This window comes from Protopterus annectens, chromosome 12.part0 (assembly GCF_019279795.1).
Source record: "Protopterus annectens isolate FY-2018-M chromosome 12.part0, PAN1.0, whole genome shotgun sequence".
Lineage (NCBI taxonomy): Eukaryota > Metazoa > Chordata > Ceratodontiformes > Protopteridae > Protopterus > Protopterus annectens.
In genome coordinates, this window is record NC_056746.1 from 95,161,604 (window position 1) to 95,186,128 (window position 24,525).

Consider the following 24,525-nt stretch of genomic DNA (forward strand, 5'->3'; position numbering starts at 1 on the left):
AAAGGCTGTTTGCTTAACTTTTTCTTTTTGTGGCTGGAAGGACAGAGCATAGGACTGGTAGGTGGTTTCATGATCAAGCCGAAAATGGTGCCTCTTTTCCAGAGAAAAGGAGCAGCAAATGCTGGTAAAAACTACAAGTCATTTTTCACAGAAAAACACATTAAAAAGTACTTCAACACACTTTCATTTTTTTTGGGATGGCAAACAATTTCTCCAAAGAAAAAAGTGAGATAAAGTTTTGTGATAGTCTGATAAAACAGATACTTCTAGCTTTAAAATGGACTTTCCTGAAGAGGAAAGTGATAAAACCCGAACAATTTATAAAATGAAAGGTTCTTCCCCAAAGGGAACTTATCAAACCCGAACAATTTATAAAATGAAAGGTTCTTCCCCAAAGGGAACTTATGTGCTCATAGGAACAGCACCAATTGGACAGTCGATCCTCGAAAGTCATAAAGTTCTCAAGGGCTTCTCACCTAAGCTTTTCTTTTAGTCAGCTCTGCTTGAGCTGCCTGACAGTTTGGGGGTGTGACGGTGCCCCAAAGCTTTGGAAGCTGGCTAACCGTTACATCCCAGGCATGATATAACCACATAAAGCTAAGGCTAGTACAGCAGTGATCAGATCAAGAGTTTCTGCTCGTTTCAGTCTTACATTTCATGTCTAAAAACATCACATTAACTTTTTACAAAATGTAATACAAATGCTTTGCTACTTTTACATTGCACCAGGCAATAACATTTGTTTCATCAAAATCGCTCGTATGTTACTCAAATACTAACCTTTGGGAATAAATTTCAGCGAGCTGCTAAATACTCAAAAGCGTGATTGACCACCCTTTGGTCCATCATTAAGAAACTCATGTCCCAACCCATTGCTGCATTTTCCACATGAAACCTACAAAGAAAAAGCAATACTGAAAAAAGGTATACAATAAAGATTTGCACATACTCTATTACCATCACTGCTCTAGAGATTCAGCTCTGATGAGTATGAAAAACAGAATATTCAATATGATATGCGAGTTTCTTGACTTAGCATCACTGTAATGACCAGATTGGCATACAAGTACCTGACCTCCCCTCACCCCAAAAATAAAAGAAAAAAAAGTCTGTCCAGTTAGTACTGCACTCCCTGTACTGTCCAACTGTCCAGTTAGTACTGCACCCCCTGTACTGTCCAGTTAGTACTGCACCGCCTGTACTGTCCAACTGTCCAGTTAGTACTGCACCGCCTGTACTGTCCAACTGTCCAGTTAGTACTGCACCGCCTGTACTGTCCAACTGTCCAGTTAGTACTGCACCGCCTGTACTGTCCAACTGTCCAGTTAGTACTGCACCGCCTGTACTGTCCAACTGTCCAGTTAGTACTGCACCGCCTGTACTGTCCAACTGTCCAGTTAGTACTGCACCGCCTGTACTGTCCAACTGTCCAGTTAGTACTGCACTGCCTGTACTGTCCAACTGTCCAGTTAGTACTGCACTGCCTGTACTGTCCAACTGTCCAGTTAGTACTGCACCCCCTGTACTGTCCAGTTAGTACTGCACTCCCTGTACTGTCCAACTGTCCAGTTAGTACTGCACTCCATGTACTGTCCAACTGTCCAGTTAGTACTGCACTTCCTGTACTGTCCAACCGTCCAGTTAGTACTGCACTCCCTGTACTGTCCAACTGTCCAGTTAGTACTGCACTCCCTGTACTGTCCAACTGTCCAGTTAGTACTGCACTCCCTGTACTGTCCAACTGTCCAGTTAGTACTGCAGTCCCTGTACTGTCCAACAAATTTCATCCTGCCGGGATTTGTCCAATACTTTTCTTGGAATATGCCACAAATCTTATTAGTTAAACTTAAACTACCCAGTGAAATCCAATTGCCTGTATCATACTACCTACAGGACACCGTACCTGTACCCATTTAATGGGCTCTTCCTTCTCCATCACACTGCACTACACACACTGAAGAATTAGCTAAGCTCAAAGATGCAACTGCCTACTAATCCTCATTTACTTCCACCACACTCCAACTTCTAAGCTGACACAAAAGATTCAGTAATCACCATTTTCCATCTTTCTATTCCACAGTTAACAGTTATCCTTTTAGAAACTAGTTAGAGATGCAGGAAATCAGAATAGGGATTCACACACACACATGAAAAGAGAATTGTGAAATACAGCAGGCTATAACAGTGAAACAATCAAAAGAATTCCCATGTGCATGACTGAGATATGCCTGTATGATGACTTCTCTATCACAGTAAACAGCTTGGGGAAGATAGGACCATGCATACGTACATATTTATTTGCAGGCCAGGTACAGCACCTAGCCTTGAAGGTGTAGCTGTGCATAATATACAAGTGGCCAGTGTCACCATCTACCCAGCAGGCAGAAGAGTTGGGGGGTTAACGGTGGACCTACTGAAGACAACACACAAAAAAGTATACGGTCATATAAACACAGCTATACAAAGTACATGACGTGCACATTACTTTCATAACATATACACAAAACTCCACACACGTGCACTCATATAGATAGTAACTGTAGCACAGTGCAGGGGTTCCTTTCCCAAAAGAATACAACTTACCCAAAAATGTGTATAATGGCTCTAGAAGAATCAACCACAGTGAAGGAAGACCTTGGGGAGAGGAAAGCTTGATTCCCAGCAGTATAACAAGTTACCTGCTGTGCATTTAAACCACAAGTTACTATTTTTGCTCAGAAAAAGTGGTTACGTAAACTCTTACCATAACCCAAAAGCCAGCAAGAAGAAAAACAAATCCAAATGAGACAACCACTTTATTTGAGTTGAGCGCTTTCCTCTCCACTAAAGAGACTTCATCAGAACAATGTGCACACAACACCCAGCCTTTTATATACCCTCCCCAATTAATCAAACTTTAATAAAAGTCAATTAAAGGCAGAAAACCCACATTGGTAATAAAAACACATTCAACACTGATACAATTAATTACCATAATCAAGTTTCATATGCAGACTTAAAATTCCTTGTTAAAAATAGCATGTTTTTAATGTTAATATTATTTTTAACACAGAATTTTAAGTCTGCATATGAAACTTGATTATGGTAATTAATTGTATCAGTGTTGAATGGGTTTTTATTACCAATGTGGGTTTTCTGCCTTTAATTGATTCTTATTAAAGTTTGATTGATTAATTGGGGAGGGTATATAAAAGGCTGGGTGTTGTGTGCACATTGTTCTGATGAAGTCTCTTTAGTGGAGAGGAAAGCGCTCAACTCGAATAAAGTGGTCATCTCATTTGGATTTCTTTTTCTTCTTGCTGGCTTTTGGATTCATTGGTTTAACTCTTACCATGACACCAGCTGTCCTTCTCTTCACTGTTACAGTATTCTGGTTCCCTGCCAAGGGTTGCCCGACATCCAGCCAGTATACCAACATCTTTAGGTTGCCTTAAGGTATGCCACACGTCACATGTATGCTCCTTGCATAGCGCAGGGCATAAAGGTGACACCCTGACATACCACCTTCAGAACAGAGTCCCAGTAGGAATGCCAATTCAAGGAAAGGAGAGGGAATCTGTACATCTAGTAGAGAAATGGACCAGGGGGTGGAGGGAGGGAGTGAATACTGTACAAGAGAAGTACATCTACCATCATGGTAAGATTTTACACAACTGCACTAGGTCCTTCCATTTCACTGCTGAAGTATTCTTTATTTTATTTTATTTATTATTTTACATTTGTTGACCGGGCTGGTCCAGCTGGATATATGTCCATTTTCACTGGAGGCCCGGGGAGAAAAGCTCCGCACATCAGAATAGTATTACAGAAACACAGGTACAATAACAACTTTAGACAAAATTATAACAGTACATTACATATTAGTTTTATGAGCAAGGAATAAAAATACATTCCTAGTTACATAAGTATGGATATATGTCAGAAAATACATAGGTAAGTGAAATAGGGCACTTTTAAACTAAAAGGATTACACACACATTATTGTTAGTAAAATATTAATGAGATTGGGTGATGAGAGGATTAGTGTCTCTTGACAAATGAGGTAGTTAGTCTGGCTTTGCACAGGGGCATAGCCAGTGTGATTTAAGGTATGGTTTGAGTTTGGTTTTAAATAAGGTAATTGTAGGTAGGGAGGTTAGGTCGTTGGGGGGGGGGGGTGTTCCAGGTTTTACCCACTGTGTTAGAGAATAGTGAGTCTCCGGCTAGATTGTTGGTTTTACTTATCTTTACTAATAATTTATTAGAAGACCGCAGGGTTCTTTAGGTTATTGTAGGGGGTGATTAGATTAGAGAGTATTTGTAGGTTGATACAGAATCTTATGGGCAATAGTTGGTTGGTTCAATACAATAAGATTTGACAACTCTAACCATCCGAGTTGATAAAGATTATTGCAATGATGTGTTCTGTAGGTAGACCCAGTAGCAAATCTGGCAATATTATTGTAGGAAGTAGCCAGCTTTTTGAGATTAGTTTAGTATAGTTTGGGGATGCATATAGTAGGGTTGAGATTAAGTGGGTGCGGGCAATGGTGGTCCTAGCTAGTGGAATCAGAAAGGGTTTGATCCTGTAGAGGGAGCCTAGTTTCTTGTTTACCATTTTTATCGTGTTGTTAATATGTGGCTCAAAGGTAAGGTTGTTGTCAATTAGTACTCCAAGTAGTTTTGTGGTAGAATCGGGAGATATAATTGTACCATTGCTAGATGTAACAGTGAAGTGCAGTGGGGAGGTTCTGCGGGTGGGAGTAAATAGTAGCATTTTTGTTTTGTTTGGGTTCAGGATGAGACATCGGTGAAGTAGCCAATTCTCCACTCTACTAAACACATCTTGGGTTAGGGACTGAAGTTGTGATGGTGAAGAGGCTGAGCATATTAATGTGGAGTCATCCGCATATTGGATACAGGCAGCTTGAGGTAATACAGAGTGTAGGTCGTTAGTAAAAATAGAAAAGAGGAGAGGACCCAATATGGAGCCTTGAGGGACACCAAGGGCAACTGGGAGGTGGGAAGACAAGTTATTCTCCCCTAATACAGCCTGTTGCCTGTTATTTAAATAGGATTGGAACCACTGTATAGTAAGTGGATACAGTGAGAAGTTTCTAAGTATGTTTATGAGTAGCAGGTGATTGACCATGTCGAAGGCTTTTGACAAATCAATGAAGAGGGCTGAGGAGTGTGTGTCATTATGACGATTTTTATTAATACAGTCAGTGAAGGATAAGAGAGCAGAGGTGGTACTATGAAATGGTCTGAAGCCATGTTGGCAGGTAGCTAGTAGGTTGTTTTCTAGAAGGTGGTTTAATAGTTGCTTATGAATGCACTTTTCCATGATTTTTGCCAGTGGGGATAATATGGCTATAGGCCTATAGTTAGAAAAATCTTTGGAATTACCACCTTTATGCAGGGGGATATGTGAGATTTTCCATATTGATGGAATAGTTCCTTCAGAAATAGTTCTGTTAATGAGGATGGATATGGGGTAGGCTATAGCTTTAGAAGCTTTTTGCAGGTATTCTGCAGGTAGTTGATATGCAGAGAGGGTGGTGGATTTAAGTTTCTGAATAAGGATGCAGACAAAGGATGTAGGAACAGGTTGGAATTGAAATAGTGGGGGGCTGTTAGGGATATCAGTAGACGAAGATGTAGTGTTAGAGGATAGTTGATTGGCCAAAGATTGAATGGTGTCTGTGAAAAAAGTGTTAAAAGCATTGGCAATTTGGATAGGGCTGTTGAGATTAGAGCCTGTGGGGGTGGGTATAATAGAGCGACCTGGGTATAAAAGTTTATTGATACCAGACCAGAATTTTTGAGGTTTATTTTGGTGGGTTTGTTGGAGATGACAGTAAAAGTTTTTGTTTTCAGTCAATATGGCTTTTTTAGTTTAATTTCTTAATTGTCTAAACTTTAGTTGATCTGTTGGACTTTTGCTTGTGTGCCACCTAGCCCAGAGTTTGTTTCTATGGAGGATATTTTGTTTGGTAGTTTTGGAGAGCCATGGGGCTGGTTTAGACCTGCTTCTTATTATTCGTGTTGGGGCATGGTAGTCTAGGATGGTTAAAAATTTAGAAATAAAGCAGTTAACGGCAACTTCTAATGGTAGGTGTTTCAGGGGTGACCAGTTGCAGGCTAAGAGTTCTTTTTGAAAGCTATCGGGGTTAAAATTTTTGTTAGACCTTGTTTTTTTTATAAATGGTTGGGTTTGGGATGTCACTCTCATACCCGATTAAGAAGGTGAGTGAGTGATCACTTATATCTTCAGGGAGGGTACCTACTTTGTAAGATTGGTGATGACTATTTGTGAAGATCCAATCTAGGGTGCTGTGATTGTTATTATGTTTACTGGTTCTAGTGGGGGCTGAAATAGTTTGTGTAAAACCATGTAGGTTGATATGGGTAGAAGGCTGTTGAGATGTACAGCTCATCCAGTTTATATTAAAGTTACCAAGAATTATGGTTTCCTGGGGGTAGGTGGTGGATAGCTAACTTAGGATGGCCTTTAAAGTGTTGATATTATTGCCTGGGGGAAGGTAGATACAGATTACATAGATGGATTTACATTTGTTGAGTTGAATTTTAGACATAAGAATTTCTGCATTGCTAGTTAGAGGAGGTTTAGAGTCTATGGAGGTGACTTGTAATTCAGATTTATATAAAATAGCTACACCTCCACCTTTACATTAGGGAAAGTGCCAAAGCTCAAGAAGAAACATGGGATGAGGAAGAAACCATGAATGATGGTCCTTTCAAAACCATCTCTAGCTCTGGAGATTCCAAACAACTTGAAGTGGCTGGAAAATGTACGCACAGAAGTCCAGGTAGCTGCCTCAAGAATACAATTATTATCCAAGCCCTTGAGAAAAGGCACCAGAAGAAGCTACAACCGTAGTAGAATGTGCCTTAACAGAATAAGGAAGGCTCTTACCGTGAAAGGAACAACAAAAAGAAACCGCTTTTGAGATCCAAGAAGAAATATATTGTTTGGATACAGCTAATCCCAAGACCCTCAGATGAAAGGTAACAGAGCTGATCAGAATTCCTAACAGTCTTAGTCTCGTCTAAATAAAATCTGAGTTGTCTATGCACATCCACCATGTGCAGCACCTTCTCATTAGCAGATTGTGGAGAAGGGAAAAAGTGGGCAAATGAACAGACTGATTAAGGGACAACTCATTCACCATCTTGGGTATAAAAGAAAGATTAGTACACAAGGGCACCCTGTCCTTATGAAACACCAAAAAAAAAAAAAAAAAAGGAGGACAAGCCATAAGGGCTTGAAGCTCAGACACCCATCTGGCAGAAAGGCTAACAAAAGAACAGTCCTCCAAGAGCAATGTTGCAAGGAAGCCGAAGCTGCATGCTCAAAATGAGCCTAAGTAAATTTTTCCAAAACAAAAGATTCCAGGGAGGAGAACAGGCTTCCTGGGAGGCCTAATATTAAGGATGCCACGAACTGTTTCGTCTCAAATCTAGCAGCTAAAGGAGGAGATAAAGGCAGAGATTGCTGATCAGGGCCTTAACAGAAGGATAAGCCAACCCAGCATAGCAGAAATCGCTGATCAGGGCCTTAACAGAAGGATAAGCCAACCCAGCATACAGCAATTCACACACAGAGAGAACCTAAGGAACATCCACAGTAAGTGGAGCCAGATTACAAGAAAGACACCAAACAGAAAGCCTCTTCCATTTGGATAAGTAGGATTTCCTCATATTGGGTTTCCTGCAGGACCCTATGGGAAACTGGCCTTATGGTTAAGGTGTTTGCGTTACAAACACAAGGTGCAGGGTTTGAGTTTCACAAGGGATAATTGGCTAGGCTTAAAATGGCTCGCAAGGGCAGTTAGCTTAGTACTAACCTATGAACCTATCATTTGAACCTATACGCGTGGATGGGAAATCGCAAATTCACCCCTGGGATCTCTGTGTCCCTGCTAGACAGAGGCACAGTAAACTAATCTTAAAAGGGTACCTTCTGTGACCTACTTTACAGAGGCACAGTAGGCTAATCTAATAGGGAGGCGGAAGCCAAATACACTCTGGTTAGGCTTATAAATGCCCTAGGGCAGATAGGTTCATAGGTAGATACTAGGCTATGAACCTAAGCACATCCTCAGGAAAAAAAGGCGTCTGTGTGGATTCAAAATGTTAATCACTGTGGATTCAAAATGTTAATCACCCACAGTGTCAGTTGAAGAGTGGACAGGTGGGGTTGGACGAGAGATCCCTTGTCATAGCCTAAGCACATCCTCAGGAAAAAAAGGCGTCTGTGTGGATTCAAAATGTTAATCACTGTGGATTCAAAATGTTAATCACCCACAGTGTCAGTTGAAGAGTGGACAGGTGGGGTTGGACAAGAGATCCCTTGTCTTGTGTGAGTAGGTCCACCATGTGGGGTAACTTGTGGTGACTAACCCTGGCTAAATGCAGAAGGGGGAACCAATACTTTCTCAACCAAAAGGGAGTCACCGACAAGATTTTGGGAGCATCTTGTTGAATTTTGAACAGGACTTTTAGAATTAGGGGAAGGGGAGGGAAAATAAAGGAACACCCCCTTCCAAGAAAAGAGATGGCATCCACCTTCTAAACCAGAGGACCTGGGACTCAGGCACAAAACAGTGCAAGCTGTCTGTTAAAAGGGGAGGCAAGCACATGTATTTGAGGAGTATCCGACTGGAAGACAAAGTCCAGAAACACATCCCTGTGAATATCCATTCATGGATGGAATTAAGTACCTGCTCAGAGCATCTGCTACAATGTTCTGACCTGAGGAAATGTAAACTGTTTGAAGAGTCACTTGATACTGGACAGCAAGATCCCACACCACGAGTGACAACCGGCTAAGATCCCATACCACGAGTGACAACCGGCTAAGATCCCACACCACGAGTGACAACCGGCTAAGATCCCACACCACGAGTGACAACCGGCTAAGATCCCACACCACGAGTGACAACCGGCTAAGATCCCATACCACGAGTGACAACCGGCTAAGATCCCATACCACGAGTGACAACCGGCTAAGATCCCACACCACGAGTGACAACCGGCTAAGATCCCACACCACGAGTGACAACCGGCTAAGATCCCACACCACGAGTGACAACCGGCTAAGATCCCACACCACGAGTGACAACCGGCTAAGATCCCACACCACGAGTGACAACCGGCTAAGATCCCATACCACGAGTGACAACCGGCTAAGATCCCATACCAGGAGTGACAACCGGCTAAGATCCCATACCACGAGTGACAACCGGCTAAGATAAGATGTTGTTCTCCCAGTTTGTTTACAAACCACATCCCTGTGGTAGTGTGTGTAAATACTTTGAAAGATCCTGGGGAGAAGAGGATGAAAAGCCTAAAGTGCCAGCAGAACAGCTCTTCTCTGACATTAATGTGCTTTCTCTGTTAAAGAGGCAACCAAACCCTCTGCATCTTTAGGGAGCCAAAAGCTGCTCCCCATCCCACATATAAATAATCTGTGAACAGCTCCTGAGAGGGAACAGGGGGATGAAAAGGGAGCCCTGGATTTACAGACAACTGCTGGATCCACCAGTGAAGTTCCTTCCTAAGACAAGGTAGGAGAGGAACTACAAATTCTAGGGATGTGCATGTTGAAGCACAACTGACTTGAGAAACTCTGATGTGGAACTGGGCCAGAGGGAGCATAGGGATGGTGGATGCCATGAATCCCAGAGCTCTCAGAAACTCCCTGGCTGTAATACAGGCCAGAAGAAGAATTCCAAAGAAGGAAATGAGTGTCAAGGCCTTGGAAGGTGGTAGGAATGGCAGCATAAGCACCATCCAAATCCTGCACCCTAGAAAAAACATGGTCCTGAGCAGGCGTTTGAAAAGACTTCCTGAAATTTATTGTGAACCCCAGACTTTGCAGAAGGGAAATGGCAAAAATGAAGATTTTGCAACAGGATCGTTGGACACTACGCCTGAAACAGGAGGTCATCCAAGTAAGAAAATACTTGGATCCCCTGAATCCTGCAAAAAGCAATCCCGGGAGCGAGCCATTTCATGAATACCCTTGGGGTAGTAGAAAATCCAAAGGGCAAAGCATAGAAGTGAAAATAACAGGAAGCTACAGAGAAACATAAAAACTACCTGAAAAGGGGATGGATTGGAATATGGAAATGAGCATCGTTGAGATCAAGACACCCATGTAAACCCGAGGAAGCAAAAGAGGGAACAGTCTGAAGGGACAGCATTAAAAAGGGGGGCACATTTAGAAAAGTATTTAAATGAAAGAGGTCTAGAATTGGTCTCCAAGTACCCTCTTTTCTGGGTACAAGAAACATCCTGGAGTAAAACCCCCTCCCACTTTGGGACACAGTCATTTCTTGGCTAGTATCAAGAGGATGTAAAGCACCTCTGGAAAGTAGAGTTGTTCCTGATGGGGCTGAAGAACACCCATAAAAGGCAGAAGGGATTTTCAAACCATGAAATACCCCTGACAAATAATGGACATGATCCAGGAATCCTGAGTAATCTGTAACCAAATGGGAAAAGACAAAGCGAGAGCGAACCATAGGTGAGAAGAAAGAGGAAAGTGGCTGGGAAGAATAGTATAGTCAGACAGCACCTGGTTTCTCTGGAAAGAGGCAATGAATTCTGAGTAGCCTTAGCAGAAGGAGCCCACCTGCCACCTTTTTTACCCTTGGGAGGAAGGCAAAATTTCCCGAAACAAAGTTTGGTTTATTGGGGTAGTTTCTCTCAAATTTACACACAGGAGAAACACGCACATGTTTAAGTTCCTGCAAAGCCTTACCCTTATCTTGGAGGGACTTAAATATACTAGCAGCTTTGCCAAACAACTGTTTATCAAGAGGGGCATCATCAACTTAGCCTTATTATCAGGCAAAGCTTGAAGTGAAAGCCAATAGCTCCTCATCAGTGAACCAAAAGCAGCAGCCCTAGAAAGCATCTGCTGCATCATAGCTACACTTGATGGGATGACAAGCCACCTGCGAGGAAGTCCCAAACAGATGTTTTACCCTCGGAGTCTGGAAGATCAGAAATAACCTGACAAGCCTTGGATAGAAGAGCCAACAACTCCCTGGACATATGGGTCTGATAATAAACAGCCCTAAAAGCCAAGGTAGCAGGAGGTATAAACCTTCTTGCCTAGGGGATCAACAGAGGACACTTGTACAAAAATTTACAGTCCTCACGCACCCAATTGAATCTATCAGGCTTCTTGGGAGCAGGGGTCTGATAGTCTGGAGCCTTAGAAGCACTAGAAAATGCATCCAGCAAGGCAGCCAAAATAGGAGGAACAAAAGGTTTAGGAGAGTCCACCTGCACCAACTCATCATCTTATGTACCTCAGAGACCTGAGCACAATCCCATTTAATGAACTCCATCATCCTGGAGATTGAAAATATTTCTTTTGGGGGCACACAGGAAATATCAGGACTGATAGATTCATCTCTCTCTGATCCAGAGTCCAAAAAAGGAATCCAAGAGTAGGCAAGGTACTCCTCACCTGAATCTAGCTCCTCCTCAGAGAAAATTTGTTCCCTGGGTCTTTTAAGGTACTAGAGGACCAAGGAGAGGTTGGAACAAACGCCCTGAGGAGGTTTCAATGCCATCAAAACAATAAACAAACACTGAGTAAAAGCCTGCCATTCATTCTGTGGATCCTTAGGAGCAGGAGAAATATGTTAAAGTCTTTAGCCTGTTCTTCAATGGTCTGCCTGCCTTATAAAATATGGAAGGCTGTGACCCAGAACAGCATTCAATAATGCCAGTAGGGACTTCCTCTCTGACTAATAGGTGAGGAACACCCCTAGGCCCCTCAGAAATTATCAGCCATGGTTCCCCGTGAACGTGTGAAATCGACATCTGCAAAGCCTCCTCGGACATGCTTAAAGTTGGATCCCCGCCGACCTCCAACCTGGTCGCAGCATAGGAATCCAGCAACAAAGCTGTTGCAACCTCCTGCCATTTACTCGCCTGGAGAGAGATATTCAGTGCAGGCTGAACAGCAGAAGATTCTGGCCTAGGCTTCTTGGCCTTCTTCACAGACAGCTGTCCCTCGGAGTGGGAAGTACCATCCATCATGTCTTTTGCAAGAAGCTTAAGATGCTGATTTTCAAGATAAAGCACCAAAGATGGCAGACTCTGAAAGGTTTTAGGTGTAAAAGCCTGACAAATAGAACAGGACATATAGTCATGAGAGACACCTAAGCAAAACAGGCACTTGCCGTGGCAGTCTTCATTAGGAATCAGTCACACACACTGGCATTTACCCACCAGCAACAATAAAAACGAATCTAACGGGGCACTTACCTGTAATGGCTTGGTAAGTTAAAGTGTCAAGTGATGGCACTCGGACTGGTGGCAAAGTAGTTCTGAGGATGGTATGTCTTAACGTCACGGTTATGCCCTATGCTACGCAAGGAGCATACATGTGACGCACAGCATACCTTAAGGCAACCTAAAGGCTTTGGTATACTGCCAAGACGTCAGGCCACCTTGGCAGGGGATTCCTAATGTAAACAATACTGCAACAGTGAGATGGAAAGTTATCCTGTGTTATTTTCATATGCATATGTATATTACACACACACACACTTTATATACACATACATACATACATACATACATACATCAGGCTACTGGCCCTGAGGCCCTTACAAGCCTAGCCAAGAATTTAGCCCATGTTTAAACAAATCAGCACCCAATGCCCTTGTCCAGCAGGGACACCGGTGGAATCCCAGGGGTATATTTTCCATTTCCCTTCCAGTTATTCAGGTTGCGCTTAAAAAAGGGGTAAAGAGGTACTCTGCTTAAAATCCCACTAAATATCTACATTTGATTTTATATATATATATATATATATATATATATATATATATATATATATATATATATATATATATATATATATATACACACACACACACACACACACACACACACACACACACACACACACACACACACACACACACACACACACACACAGTACTCCAGCACATAAAAAAAACAACAAAGCAGTGATGCCAACTACATTTATTGAATAAACAGTCCACTACCCAGACTGGTTTTGCCATATGGGGTCATCAGTGTGTCTCTCATGGCAACAGTGACATGATCATTTAAATACATTCATATTTAAAACAGCCAACCAAAGTCCCACATGCAAAAAAATATACATACAGCCAGACAAACCTGATTACCCCACAGGCTAATAAATGCAAAAACTGAGTTATACAAACAATACATACATCATATCCAACTAAATATATGTATATTATTTTTGATATTAATTACCAATGGTCATTAAGACCCGGTTTGAATAAAGCTCCAAATTTTACTATCTACATTTGTTCCTTGTTAGTCGATAATTCGTGTTTTTTTATCCAAAGTGAAATGGTCCCCTTCAATTTTGTCTATACCAAAAAAAAAAGAAAAAACAAAATGGGCTGTATTGTGTTATATAATGTGCTTATATGATGCACTTCTAGTTCGTTTACATTTGATATCACTCAAATGTAATGCTATACGTTTAAAAAGCACAAGATGTCTGTCCTATATAAAAGGAACCACATTGGCATATTGCCATATACATTATCCATTCGCTAGTACATGTAATTAAATGTCTAATGTCATAAACTTTGGATGTGTTGACTGAGGTAAACTATTTAGTCCTAGAAATAAGATTGCAATATTTACAATGCCCACAGAGAGTGCTACCCACTAATACTTTTCTATCCAAGCCCTTCCCTAGAATATGGTCTTTTTTGTATGCCGAAAAATGCTGTGCCAGTGTTTTGTCTTTCTGAAAACTATAACCACATCTATCACCCAACATAGATACAAAAAAGGATCAGATTTCAAAATGTGCCAATGTTTAGATATAACCGACTGAATCCTAAATGTATTATTACCAAATATAATCACCAATCTAAGTTGTTCCTGCCCCTTGGAATTCTTAACTTTGCCCTCATCTAAAAGACTAGATCTAGATATACAGTGGGACTGTTTGTATGCTTGCTGAATCACCGTTTCCCAATAGCGCCTCACTCTAAATCTGGACCTTAGATGTTGGGCTTCCTCTACAAAATTTTTATCTGTGGAGCAGATACGAAAAACTCTTTGGAACTGGGCTTTGGGGATGTTATCTATAATATGCCCCAGATGGCAACTGGTGGCGTGCAAAGAATCTTTCCTGAAAGGTTTCCTGTGTAGACTGGTAATCATTGCCCCATCTATAGTTTTAGTTACATTCACATCTAAAAAAAAATCAATGGTAAACAGGCCTAACTTACCAATGAAATAAATTTAATATTTATTGTTATTTAAATAACTTACAAATGCCTGCCACCTATCTAAGCTGTCATTCCATACTACTCAGCAATCGTCCAAGTATCTGCGCCACATAACCAATTCAGATGAAAAAAGATTGAATACCAATACATTTATAGTGAAACCAAAGTATCCCATAAAAAGGTCAGTATATAGGGGGGCAAATGTAGCCCCCATAGCTGTACCCTTAATCTGTAAATACCAATCTTGCCCATATACAAAAGCATTATGTTCTAACACCAACCCCAACAAAGTCAGAATTCCATATCAGAATACTGCAGCCAATACTTTGTTGCTATAATACCCCCTTGGTGTGGGATGCTGGTATATAATGCTTGTACATCTAAAGTCCCGGAATAAGCACTGTTGGAAATTTGCAAATCACTCATAAGTTTCAAAAACTGGTTGGTATCCTTAATTCTGGCCTGCACAAATACCAACAGGGGTTTAAGTTTAAACTCAAGGTACTCAGAGAGGTTCAATGAGAGAACCTCTTCCAGCCACTATGGGATGCCCCGGGGGTGGGGTGGGGGTGATTGATTTATGAATTTTGGGTATTAAATAAAAATATTGTGGTTGGGTGTCATCTACCTGTAATTTGGTCACTAAACTTTCAGAAATGATCCCTTGCTCCTTCACCTAATGTAAAAAAAAAAATCTATAATGTTCTTGAACCTCAAAGTCGGATCCAATGGAAGGTGACAATAAGATATTGTATCTGACAAATGTCCGCTATCTTCATGGTTATACCAAACCACTACAGCATCTCCCTTATCTGCCCCAGATACCACCAACCTATCATTATGTAAGTGTCCCAAGGCTTTCCTTTCTCCCACTGTTAAATTATAGGAATTCCTAAAAATATCCCCTTGCTTGACATGCAAATCTTGCAGTACTAGTTGCTCAAAACTCCTGACATATCCCTGATAGAGGGGGTTGAAACTTTGACTTCCTGAAAGTAAATGAACCTCTATCAGGTATCAGTGATGTACGCTGTCACTGTGCAAAATAATATTTCAAATTAACTAATCGACAAAATTCTTTCACATCTTTGACCACATCATACTGAGAAACAAAACATGATGGCACAAATCCCAATCCTTTAACAATTGTAATTCAGTTTCAGAAAAACTTTCAAATTAACTAAATCGACAAAATTCTTTTACATCTTTGACCACATCATACTGAGAAACAAAACATGATGGCACAAATCCCAATCCTTTAACAATTGTAATTCAGTTTCAGAAAAACAATAGTCTGTCAAATTCACAACCAACTGGTTTTCATCATTGCTCCCAATGGATGAACCCAGCCCACCTATTGTGCCTGTAAACGGTGGATGAACATCTATTCTACTTCCTCATTTCTTGTGCTTTAATCTTCCATTTCTTGTGCTTTAATCTTCCCTTTCTAAAGGGGCTCTACATCTCAGGTGAAATTAAGGACAATAATTCCCCTGTGTCAGTATCCATGTTCGAATACCCTGATGAGGCCTCGGAAGTACTTGACGTGTGGTTAATTTTTCTCAAAACAGACCAAGACCTTTTCCTCTTGGGTCTATTGGAACCTTGATAGTCCGAAAAACAAACGGCCCTCTCGTTTTTCTTCCATGTGTATGCAGTGTCACTATTTCATTTAGATCTCTTTGGTACTTTCTGATTGTGCGTGCCTGTACTTCTTGATTATATTTATCAGTCTCTGTTAAAAACATGGCATATTTCTCAGCATAACCTTTTTGTATAGAACAAATCTTAATACGCTCATAACATTCATTCAATATGGCCAAGAACCCTGGTAACTGTAGTTCATAATATTCAGCTAACAGCATAATAAACATATTCAATGAAGTTTGCTGTATCTGACACCATTTTGTCATAAATGAAACATCGTCGGCCCCTACCCCCCAGTTCTATGTAAACTTGCACTTTACTATCGTGCACAGTCGTTTTTTTTGGGTTGAGTTGTATATATCCATCTATCACATATCGAGGTGCACACACACATTTTATATATATATATATATATATATATATATATATATATATATATATATATATATATATATATATATATATATATATACACACACACACACACACACACACACACACACATACACACACACACACACACACACACACACACACACACACACACACACACACACACACAACTAGATACTAAACCGCATTTTTTTTTAAAGCATTGTGTTTTCATCCACTTTAACTTTCCAGACTGATATGGAATGTGGGCATTTTGGCACAAATTCAGAGACCTACAGGTTTATTGTACTTGTTATTACAGCTAGAGTGAGACTGCAATAGTCTTGTGGTGTACTGAAAATATTTTGAGTGCACCTGTGTGTGTGAGTGGATTCATGTGCCGAGATGACCAAGGCAGAGCAGTAACTACACACCACAGCAGCTGGGACCAGGGGGATGGTTGCAAAGGCTAAGTTAATGGCTACTCCAAGAACACGGGTCACTGTTAAAGCAACATACCTAGAAGAGGAACTCTAGATGCTGTTTTCTCTATGCAGATGAATCCTACCATTTTAAAAAGGAAAGGGGGCCAAAACAAACAACAACATTTGGGCAATAGGGGGAGCCTGAACACTGGCTGTAAGAAGGATGTGGAGGACAGCAAGTGAGTAGTAGCAGTACAGGATGGGTTACCACAGATTAAAAAGTAAAGTCTCAGTGCAAATGTGACTATTAGAGAAGTAATTAGATGGGGTGGAAAATGTTACAAAACACAAGCTGGTAGAGCAGACACCATTAATAACGACATATCCCACTGATGTTAAATGTGCAGTCATCATTACCAGTAAAGCTGATGCTTGTGGGGAAGGACTGGTGTTAAGATGGACCAATACAAACAAAACAGCATTGGAGGCACACCAGAGGAAGAACACCTGGAGTGGCGACATCAGCAGAGCAAATGGAACCAACAACAGCTGGGTCAAAAGCCTGTCTCTGATATTGAGAAGCCAGCAACTAAATTTCAATGGCCACCATCAAAAGGTCAATCTCTGGCTGGATCACATCAGGCATTCTCCTGACTGAGAAAACTGAAAATCAGCAGCCTATACCTGGGATGGTACTACAGAGGGAAAAACATCTAGGAGAGGGGAAAATATGAGCAGGTGTCCAATGAAAGCTGAGTACAATAACTTCTTAGGCCTGCACCTACAGTAGCACAATCGGTAATGTTGGCAAAGGTAGGTGAGGATCTGAAGTACATGCTCATGTCTTATGGTGCTTTCTTTAAAGCCTTTGGGGTGCTTGTCCTTCTCCCTAGAATGACATTTATGATACCTGGAAAAACAGGCACAATGTGGGGGCATCCAGTATGTACCCATTTACCATCAGTCATTCACATACAAAGCCCTAGCTGAAACAGCTGCATGCAACCAAAAAGGCAAAGGGGAAAAAGAATGCTTTAATAGTAGAGTTAACATAAAATTAGTCAACACATTTTTCTACCCAAACAAGAAGATTCCTAGTAAATTCCTACTTGGTTTATTATTCCACATACATATAGAAAGGGTTTTCCCCCAAAATATAAGAAAGTTGGCCCATGGCAGCTCTCATGCCCCCCTCCCCCCCCCCCACAGACTTATAAAGCCATACATCATATGGTACGTCTCACAATGTATGGGAAATGTGAGAACAAACACCAACTAGAAGCAGCCATTTTAACAAATCAAGTACAGGTAATTCATTGTTTCCTAGGGGGGCACACATTCCTTATAATGGCTGGCCGGTGCTGTTCAGATGAGTGACCTATTTTGTGCAAGGAAAGAATTAGACTGTTCTTGAAAGACCAGACAATACGAAATTGTTAGGGATGAGACCTGAAGCTTATGAGCAATTCTCATACCAGGGACTTAATACAGGCCCTACTGTGACAGTTCTCTCATACAATCCACATTTGTAGACTTAGGCCATAGAGCCTGGTGAGGTGAGCATTACAGAGAAATTAACTGCCATAATGACAAGGCCTGACAATCTCTGGAAAGTCCCTTCTTTCTTTTCAGCACCCACTGTGGAGTGTAATGTTGTGTTTAAAAAATGGACAGTGTATTAAGTTGTTCTGCATTTGTTTTTAGGAATATATGTTACCCTTATGGTGTAAAAGAATTTATCTGTTTAATGTTTAAACTTTGGTTTAGGATACAACTGTTGAAGCATTTTACAAACAAGATAGGTTATGCAACATACCCACTCACTCAAGTAAGGTTTCACAAGTTGATACCTCATTTCTTCCCTATGGTTCGAACTGCATCTTGCTTTGGGGAAGACAGAAGAGCACATGGATGTCAGAGTAACTGAAGTTTCTAGGCTCGTCTGCCTCGCTGCAGCCAGACCATCGCCTGGTACCCACTGTTGCTGCACTTATTTCTGGTGAGACCTCTCCTCTATTTCCACACACTAACTGCAGCTTCCAAAAAAAAAAAAAAAAAAAAAAAAAAGACCCACAGCAGAAAAAAGTGAAAGCAGAAGATGGCTAAAATGTCATTTTTAGCTGCCTTCTGCTAGTGTTTCTCTATGCCAGCTATTTATTTAATCAGCATTTTTTTTTAAAAATACACTGCTTCACAAAAAACAGAAATATCACAGGAAGGTGCAAACAGAAGACTTTTCCACCGGTTTATGGAGCACAGTACAAATAACGATTAGAGAAAAAGTGCTTACTCACAATGTAAGAAAGTAAGAATTTTGTGCTATGAATAAGCACACTTTTTTTCTCTAGATTGTATGTGAACATTAATCACCTCCTTTGGAACCCTAAGTGATCAATTTAAGTTTGCAAGACCATTTTCTAATGGCCAATAGTGAACAGCGAAAAAAAAAAAACACAAGCAGACAAATTAAAAAAAACAGAGAGAAGTATCAATTCAGGTATTAAGCAGCTGTTATCACAGATGAGGGTGTACAAGTTCCAAGGATGTCCCCTTCCATTAGCAAAATATGTAGACAGTAAGCTTAAAAGATTATGGATAAAAAAGAAAGCTATTTTGAAAGATTCATGGCATTTTTTGAGGGAAATGAAACAAGAATTGTACCAAGAAAATTTAATATTTATCACAATCAATGTGATGTTTATTTTCTAGCATTCCCTATGAAGAGGGTAAGAGTATGGTGGAAGAAATAATATTTGAAGATGTAGAAATAAGAAGTTATGTACCTACCATAACGTTCCATGTTAGTTGTCTTCTCTCGCCTTCTTTCTTGCTTGATGGGTTCGGAGCCGATCCTCGGCTCTGACTCGGCACTTGCTAAGCTCGAGAGTCACTTTTACCAGCTCGAGGCAGCCCCATATCCCATGATGCAAGGTGGTAAGTACCCAGATCTCATTTGATGACAAAGGGCAATAGCACCAAGCATAAATACTTCCCAAAGGAAGAAAGAAAGCCTACAGGATGAAAGAAGGACCAGTTCTGAATGGTCTTCAGCATAACAATCTCTTGTAGAAAGGTCTGTCCAGGCCTGGGCGAAGGAGGGAGGGTCGCAAGAAAGAAGGCGAGAAGACAACTAACATGGAACGTTATGGTAGGTACATAACTTCTTAATGTTAAGTTGTCAATCTCGCCTTCATTCTTGCTTGATGGGACCGCGTCCCTAGCACCTCTATCCTGGGTGGCTCAACGGAACAGACTCTTGAGGACTGTAGAGCCAAAACTGGCTCTGTCCCTGGAGGCCAAGTCCAATTTGTAATGGGAAACAAAAGTATGAGGAGTGGCCCAAGTGGCGCTGCACAAATAGTGTCTAAAGGAAGTCTAGCTTGAAAGGCTGTAGAAGTAGCTAAGCTCCTAGTTGAATGTGCTTTAGGTTTAGAGCACAGCTGTTTTCCCCTGAGCAGATAAATTTCAGAGATGACAGAAGAAAGCCATCTAGATAAAGTCACTTTAGAGACAGGAAGGCCTTTCCTGTTATCCGCATAGGAAACAAAGAGTTGATCGGATTTCCTAAATTGTTTAGTTCTGTCCAAATAATATCTGAGTTGGCGGTGGACATCAAGATAATGTAATTGTTGTTCCGATCTGTTTGAATAGTTTGGAAAAATACAGGAGATCAATGGATTGATTCAAATTAGTTTTGAGGCGACCTTAGGCAAAAAGGTCGGATTAGTTCTCAATGATACTCTGTCCTTGTGAAAGACCAAATAGGGGGGTCGAACCGAAAGAGCATGAAGTTCAGACACCCTCCTGGCCGATGTAATAGCTACTAGGAATAATGTTTTCCAAGAAAGAAATTTTAGGGAGCAAGAAACAGCTGGCTCGAAGGGGGAAGAATCAAGGATGTCAGCACTAAATTTAGATCCCATTGAGGAGGAGGATTCCTGATTGGAGGCTTTAGCAGGAAAATTCCTTTCAAGAAGGCTTTACAAAGCCTATGGGACATGATATTGTGATCTGCGATCCCGACATGAAAGTTCGAGATAGCAGCCAGTTGAACTCTAACTGTGGAAGAAGAGGAGCCTGCATGAAAAATCTCCGCTAAGAAGTCCAAAACTGCCTGAACTGGGGCAGTGAAGGGATCGATATTCTTGGCTTTAGCCCAATAAGAGAAACGTTTCCATTTGCTTGTATAAATCCTCCTGGTAGAGGATTTTAAAGAAGCTACTATGATGTCTCTAACAGGGTTAGAGATCAAAGGAAGCCTGGCTAAGGAAGGAAGTGGAGCAACCATGCTGTGAGGTTGAGAGAAGGGATTGACCGGTGCAGCTGACCGGATTGGTGAATCAGTAGATCTGGCACTGGGTCCAGATGCCATGGCTGCACCAAAAGGTGACGATGGAGGAACGGAAACCAAATTTGTCGAGGCCAATAAGGAGCAATGAGAATCATTTTGGCTCTCAAAACGGTAGCTTTATGGATAACCTGAGGGATTAGAGGAAAAGGAGGAAAAGCATAAAGAAGTCCCTGGGGCCAATCCTGGGTCAGAGCATCTCTGGGGGGATGGCCTGACAGAGGGAAGAGAGAGAAGAAGTCTGGGCATTTGCTGTTTTGGGGAGTAGCAAAAAGATCGCAACATGGGCGACCCCATTCCAGAAAAATCTCCTCCACTATAGATTGCTTGAGAGACCACTCGTGAGGCATGAGAATAGCTCTGCTCAATCTGTCCGCTAAAATGTTGGTTTTCCCAGGGATGTGCGTTGCTACCAGAAACCGATGAGAGGAGATCGCCCATTGCCACAGTCTGAGCGCTTCGACACAAGGGGTAGGACTTGGTTCCGCCCTGTTTGTTGATATACCAAACTACAGACATGTTGTCTGTGTGGACTGCAATTGTCCCTACAGGAAGAGAGTCGTTGAGGGCTTGCAACGTTAAAAGCACTGCTCTCATCTCTAGGACATTTATGTGCAGGTGGTACTCGAACGGTTGCCACGCCCCATGAACCATCCTGTCCTGATAATGCCCCCCCCACCCGATCAGGGAGGCATCCGTGGTGACAGTGGCTACCACAAAGTGTCTGCCTTGGTGAATCTGGGGAGAAGTGATCCACCAAGCAAGATGATTTTGCAAATCTGTGTCACCAGAATGTGGTGACGCATTGGAAGTTGTTGGTAAGACCACTGAGTGAACAACATCCACTGAAGAAGGCGCATGTAGAAGCGAGCCAGGGGAAGAAGAGTAATGGCCGCAGCCATGAGACCTAATACTTTTAGAACCATTCTGGCCTGTACCTTCTTGTTGGCTAGAATGATCCTGACATGACTTTGAATGTCTGAAACTCTTTGGTCTGTAAGGGTAGCTGACATCCGAACAGTGTTTAAGTTTGCGCCTATGAAAGTAATAGACTGGCAGGGCAATAAGGATGACTTTTCGAAGTTGATCGAGATGCCCAAATGAGAACAAAGATTTATTGTGTAATCCCTGGCTTGATCAAGCTGATGCCTGGTGGTGGCTGACAGGAGCCAGTCGTCGAGATACAGAAACACCTGGAATCCTTGACGTCTCAGGTGAGCCGTGACCACTGCCATGCATTTGGTGAACACCCTGGGGGCTGTGGTGAGACCAAAGGGCAGGGCTCTGAACTGGAAATGACTGGACCCCAGCCAAAAGCGGAGAAATCTCCTGGAGCGTCTGTGAATTTTTATGTGCTAGTACGCATCCTGAAGATCTATTGAGCACATCCAGTTGTCCTTCTGCAAGAAGGGTAGAATCGACTGAAGAGTGACCATTCGGAATCTTGTCTTCCTCACAGACTTGCTGAGTCTGCTGAGATCCAATATTGGTCTCCAGTCTCCCGTCTTTTGGGGACCAAAAGAACCTTGAGTAGATTCCGGGCTCTGAATGGTCTGTTGTAACTGGCTGAATGGCTCTTTTTTGCAGTAGTTTTGAGACTTCCAACTCTGCAATTTCCCTTAGACCGGGTGGTACGTCTGGGAGGGAATTTGAGGGATAGAAAGGACTTTCCTCGAAAGGAATTATGTAACCCTCGGATATGATCGACTGTACCCATCTGTCTTGAGTGAGAGAACGCCAGGCTTCTGGGTACAGTGATCGTCTTCCCCCGACTGCCTCCAAGGAGGGACAGCCGGGCAACATCTCAGGGATGCTGAAAGGGCTTGTCAGAGAGAGACTCTCTGTTTCCCTGGTTTTGTGGACCCCCTCTGCCTCTAGAGCGGCGTCTGTTGTTGTTACCCGCTCTGCCTCTAGGGGTAAACTGACCACGTGAATCGGCGTGACTCCTTGGGATTTCGGAACCACATTTTGCCACCCTTCTGTCCTTTGGGATAAGGTCTAGAAGGGGTGGAAAACGGACTCACGGCAGAAAGAGTTTTGCCGTCCTGCTCACACCTGGTCAACCTTTCCTTCACTTGAGGGCCAAACAAAGCTGACCCATCAAAGGGAGAGTTTGTGAAGGACGCCTTAAAGGGATCTGCAAAATTACATAGTCGCATCCAGGCTTGGCGTTAAGAGCCACACCTGTACCTGCGGCCCTACATGCTCCATCAGCAGCATATGATATAAGCCGCATGGAGGAGTTTGCAATGGAGTTAAGGGTTCCTAGCTGCGAAGCAATTTTTTCCTGAGCCCCGCAGCTGTAGGATCCTGCACAACTTCACCTAGCTCCTTAAGGATATCCCTTTGGAGTCTGGTGAAGTGACAAAGATAGTTCAGCGAACGCATAGCAAAGGTCGCTGAAGAAAACATCCGCTTACCATATCTATCCATGGTCCTAGAGTCCTTATTAGGAGGATGGACAGGTACGGAAGGATCTGCAAGTTCCTTCTTGGTGGCAGCCGCCACCACCATGGCATCAGCGGGGACACCTTTTGTAAGGAATTGCTTGTCCGACGGGGCAGTAATAAATTTAGAAGGCCTCCTAGGGACAGGCTCTACAGAGTCAGGAGCAGTCCACGCCTTTTGAGCAATAACCTGCATAAGGGGGTCGAAAGGCGGAGACACCCAGGAGGTGGAGGGCCGAGATCCAAACGCCTCCAGGTATACTGACTCATCCTCAGAGGGATTGTTGGTGGGCCAGTTTCCTCTGCCTAAGGAGTTCTAGGATGTCTGAGAAGGAGACATCCTCAGAGGGGGATCTTGGGGATCCCTCTGACTCATCTAAGTCAGTATCCGAAGTGATAGACTCGGGGGAGTCTACGTGTTTCCTCTTACAAGTCCTCTTCCGCGGAGGATCACCCGACAAATCAGGAGAATCCTCAGAAGAGGGGGATATTCCCAGTGGGGAAACCTGAGGCGGAGGATCTCTGGGTCCGGGAGCAAGAGAAGTGGCAGAGATGTCAACAGGCACTATAGAGGGAGGAGCTAAGGGAACAGACTGCTGGCTGAGTCCAGAGGCCAGCACACTCTTCATCACCTCGGCTCCCTCCCAGGGAGGCCCGAGAGAACCCTCTCCGAAGAGCTAGGAACACCAGGACCCACGGAAATGGAAGGCAACGAGGCAGATGGCGGAGCCGAGCGCACCAAGGCCGAGGCTCCAAGGGGAAGAGCGGGTTGGACAAGGGTCCGATGCCACTCACCCCTCGGAGGAGACCAGGAAGCCCGGCCACCGAATCCCTCTAAGGAATGTCTCGAAGAGGAGATAAGAGTAGAGGCTGAAGGAGCAGAAGGGGGTATCTGTTCCTCAGCCGTAGCAGAAACTATTCCCGAAGACTCCAACTCCAAACTCTGGGGTAGAGTCGAAGGAGGAACTGCAATGGGGTGTGGACTAATAGTCGTCTGCTGAGACGGA

General features: G+C 42.6%; 1 protein-coding gene across 2 annotated transcripts in view; it reads right to left on the minus strand.

Annotated features, from left to right (window-relative positions):
- MSRB1 (methionine sulfoxide reductase B1) overlaps window positions 1–24,525 on the minus strand; it is a 128,812-nt gene that overhangs the window by 53,494 nt on the left and 50,793 nt on the right. For both annotated transcript variants that reach the window (XM_044089109.1, XM_044089110.1), the window contains exon 3: window positions 781–895. In XM_044089109.1, coding sequence (XP_043945044.1) covers window positions 781–895 — 115 coding nt within the window. The remainder of the gene's footprint in view (window positions 1–780; window positions 896–24,525) is intronic.